Source organism: Guillardia theta (genome assembly GCF_000315625.1).
Source record: "Guillardia theta CCMP2712 unplaced genomic scaffold GUITHscaffold_74, whole genome shotgun sequence".
Taxonomy (NCBI): Eukaryota; class Cryptophyceae; order Pyrenomonadales; family Geminigeraceae; genus Guillardia; species Guillardia theta.
Genome location: NW_005434600.1, coordinates 121,354 through 123,436, shown reverse-complemented (window position 1 = coordinate 123,436; position 2,083 = coordinate 121,354). Strand labels below are relative to the sequence as shown.

At 54.0% G+C, this 2,083-nt stretch overlaps 1 protein-coding gene across 1 annotated transcript in view; it reads left to right on the top strand.

Moving 5' to 3' along the window:
• Positions 1-412: 412 nt before the first annotated feature.
• GUITHDRAFT_114292 (hypothetical protein) overlaps positions 413-2,083 on the top strand; it is a gene marked incomplete at both ends in the record, with an annotated part of 2,546 nt that continues 875 nt past the window's right edge. The window contains 6 exons of the mRNA XM_005826487.1: positions 413-615; positions 668-798; positions 854-995; positions 1,347-1,503; positions 1,782-1,871; positions 1,915-1,965. Of these exons, the coding sequence (XP_005826544.1) occupies positions 413-615; positions 668-798; positions 854-995; positions 1,347-1,503; positions 1,782-1,871; positions 1,915-1,965 (774 nt within the window). The remainder of the gene's footprint in view (positions 616-667; positions 799-853; positions 996-1,346; positions 1,504-1,781; positions 1,872-1,914; positions 1,966-2,083) is intronic.

The window sequence follows — 2,083 nt, the reverse complement described above, 5'->3', positions numbered from 1 at the left end:
TAGTGGGGCGGGGAGGAGAGAAGAGGAGAGGGTAGAGGAGAGAGGGAAGGAACAGTGAGCCTGCAGGTTGGATTATAGGCAAGGATGAATGACAATGAAAGTGGGGGAGGAAGGAATTGGAAGTGAAAATCGGGAGGGGGTGAGGGAGGTGTGTGGGGGGAGGGACAACGAGGGATGGAGAGGGAGGAAAGAAGGAAGAGAAGGGGACAGGGACGAATGCAGTCGATCTAGATTTCTTACTCTGTCCTATCTTGCCTCAACTGGCTTCCCTTCTCGGCTTCTCCTTCCTTTCCCCCTCTCTTCTCCTCCTTGCTCATTTTGCACACCCCTTCCTATCTCCTCTGCTCGTCCCTTGTTCCATCGACTCGAGATATCTGTCTTATGTCTGCAGCAGCTTGCAGCCTGTAAGGGCATGGCCAAGGATTGTCAACAAGACAGAGACGACGTAGTCGAGAAGACCAAGTCTCTATTGGAGGTGATGATGACGCTGCTAGTGTGGAGGTGGCAGCAGCAGTCTGACCGAGCTCGCTCGCTCTGTGCTCAGTTTTACTTCGGGGACAGCAACCTGCTGAAAGATCGTTTCCTGAAGGAGGCTATCGAGAAAGACGACCTGGGGTCCTGCTATCGCGGAGGATGGGGAGGAAAAACTGATGCTGCTGTTTCACAGGCTCGTTCCCATTGAGGTGCTGAAAACCTTCAACAAGCTCAAGGTGCTCACCGATGGCAACGAGGAGACGATTCGAGATGCAGCAAAGACAAGCAAGGAGCTGCGGGTGAGCGAAGACGGGAAGAGAATAGGTGTTGTGCTCGCAATGAGTGTAGTTGTGTTGGTTGTGGTTGAGGAGGTTGGCAGGACGGTTGAAGCCTCTCCCTCGGCTCGATGACACCAGGCCGAGGACGATCTATGTTGAGGGGATTGCTCCATCTTCTACACACGAGGAGATCAGCAGCTTCATGTCAAAGTGGGGAAAAGTTTGCTACGTCAGTCTCCCAAGGTAAAGAGAGGAGAAGCGGAGAATGAAGAGGACGGGAGGAGAGGAGAGAGGGGAGGGAAGAAGAGAGAAGAGACGAAGGTGGATGAAAGGAAACTCGTGCAAGAGTTGACGAGGAGAGGAAACTAAAGTTGCAGTAACCAGCACCATCGGAGCACAACAGGCAAAGATACTGGCAGAGTCAGCATTGTTGAACATGGAAGTGAGGAGGATATTAGCTTAGAAAGTATTCAGGAGGGGGATGTGAAATATCAAGTTTAGGTCCCCAGTATGGCTGGAAGAAGCTGGAGAGAGGAGGATGTGTAGTTTCTATTCGGGCTTCACATAGTGTTTAGAGACTCTGAACCTGCCTAGGTTCAAAGACCAGGACGGAAATCCTGGCAAGACGAAAGGGTTCTGTTTTGTGGAGTTTGAGCATGTGGAGGAGGCAAAGAAAGCTGTTGGAAGCATAAAGGAGGAGCAGCAGAAGCTGTCCAAGGACTGCGAGAGTTTCTTGAAGGCCTTGGAGAAGGTGACTGAGATCGGGGCTTAGTTTCTCCCTCCCTCTCCTCCGTCTCTCCTCTCCTCAGTCTCTCCTCTTCCTCCGCCTCCTCTCCTCCGCCTCCTCCCTCTCTCCTCTCTGATCCATCTCCTCTTCCTCCGTCTCCACTATCTCCATCCTTTCCTCCGTTGCTCTCTGCCTACTTCCCATACGTTTCTCCCTGCCTCCCCTTTCTGATCCCCGTGCCCTCTTCCCTCCCATGCTTCCTCCCCCCGTCTCTCCCTCCCTCCCTCATGTTGGCATGGCAGGAGGAGTGGGAGAGAAGCAAGCTGGAGTATCGCAAGCAGCAGCAGCAGCAGCACTTGGAGGAGACTCGCCCTCACCGTCTCTTCGACCCTGTAGCCTCCTCCCTCTCGCTTCACTTCTCATCCCCCCTTCCAGGGCCTCGTTCTCCGTTTCTCGGGTATTGGAGTCACGCCAACGTCATCCAAAGTATGACAAACACACACACGCGCACACGCACACACAACATCCTCCCCTCCCCTCCCCTCCCCTCCCCTCTCTCGCTCTCCCACTCTCCCACTCTCCCACTCTCTCAGTCTCCGCTCCG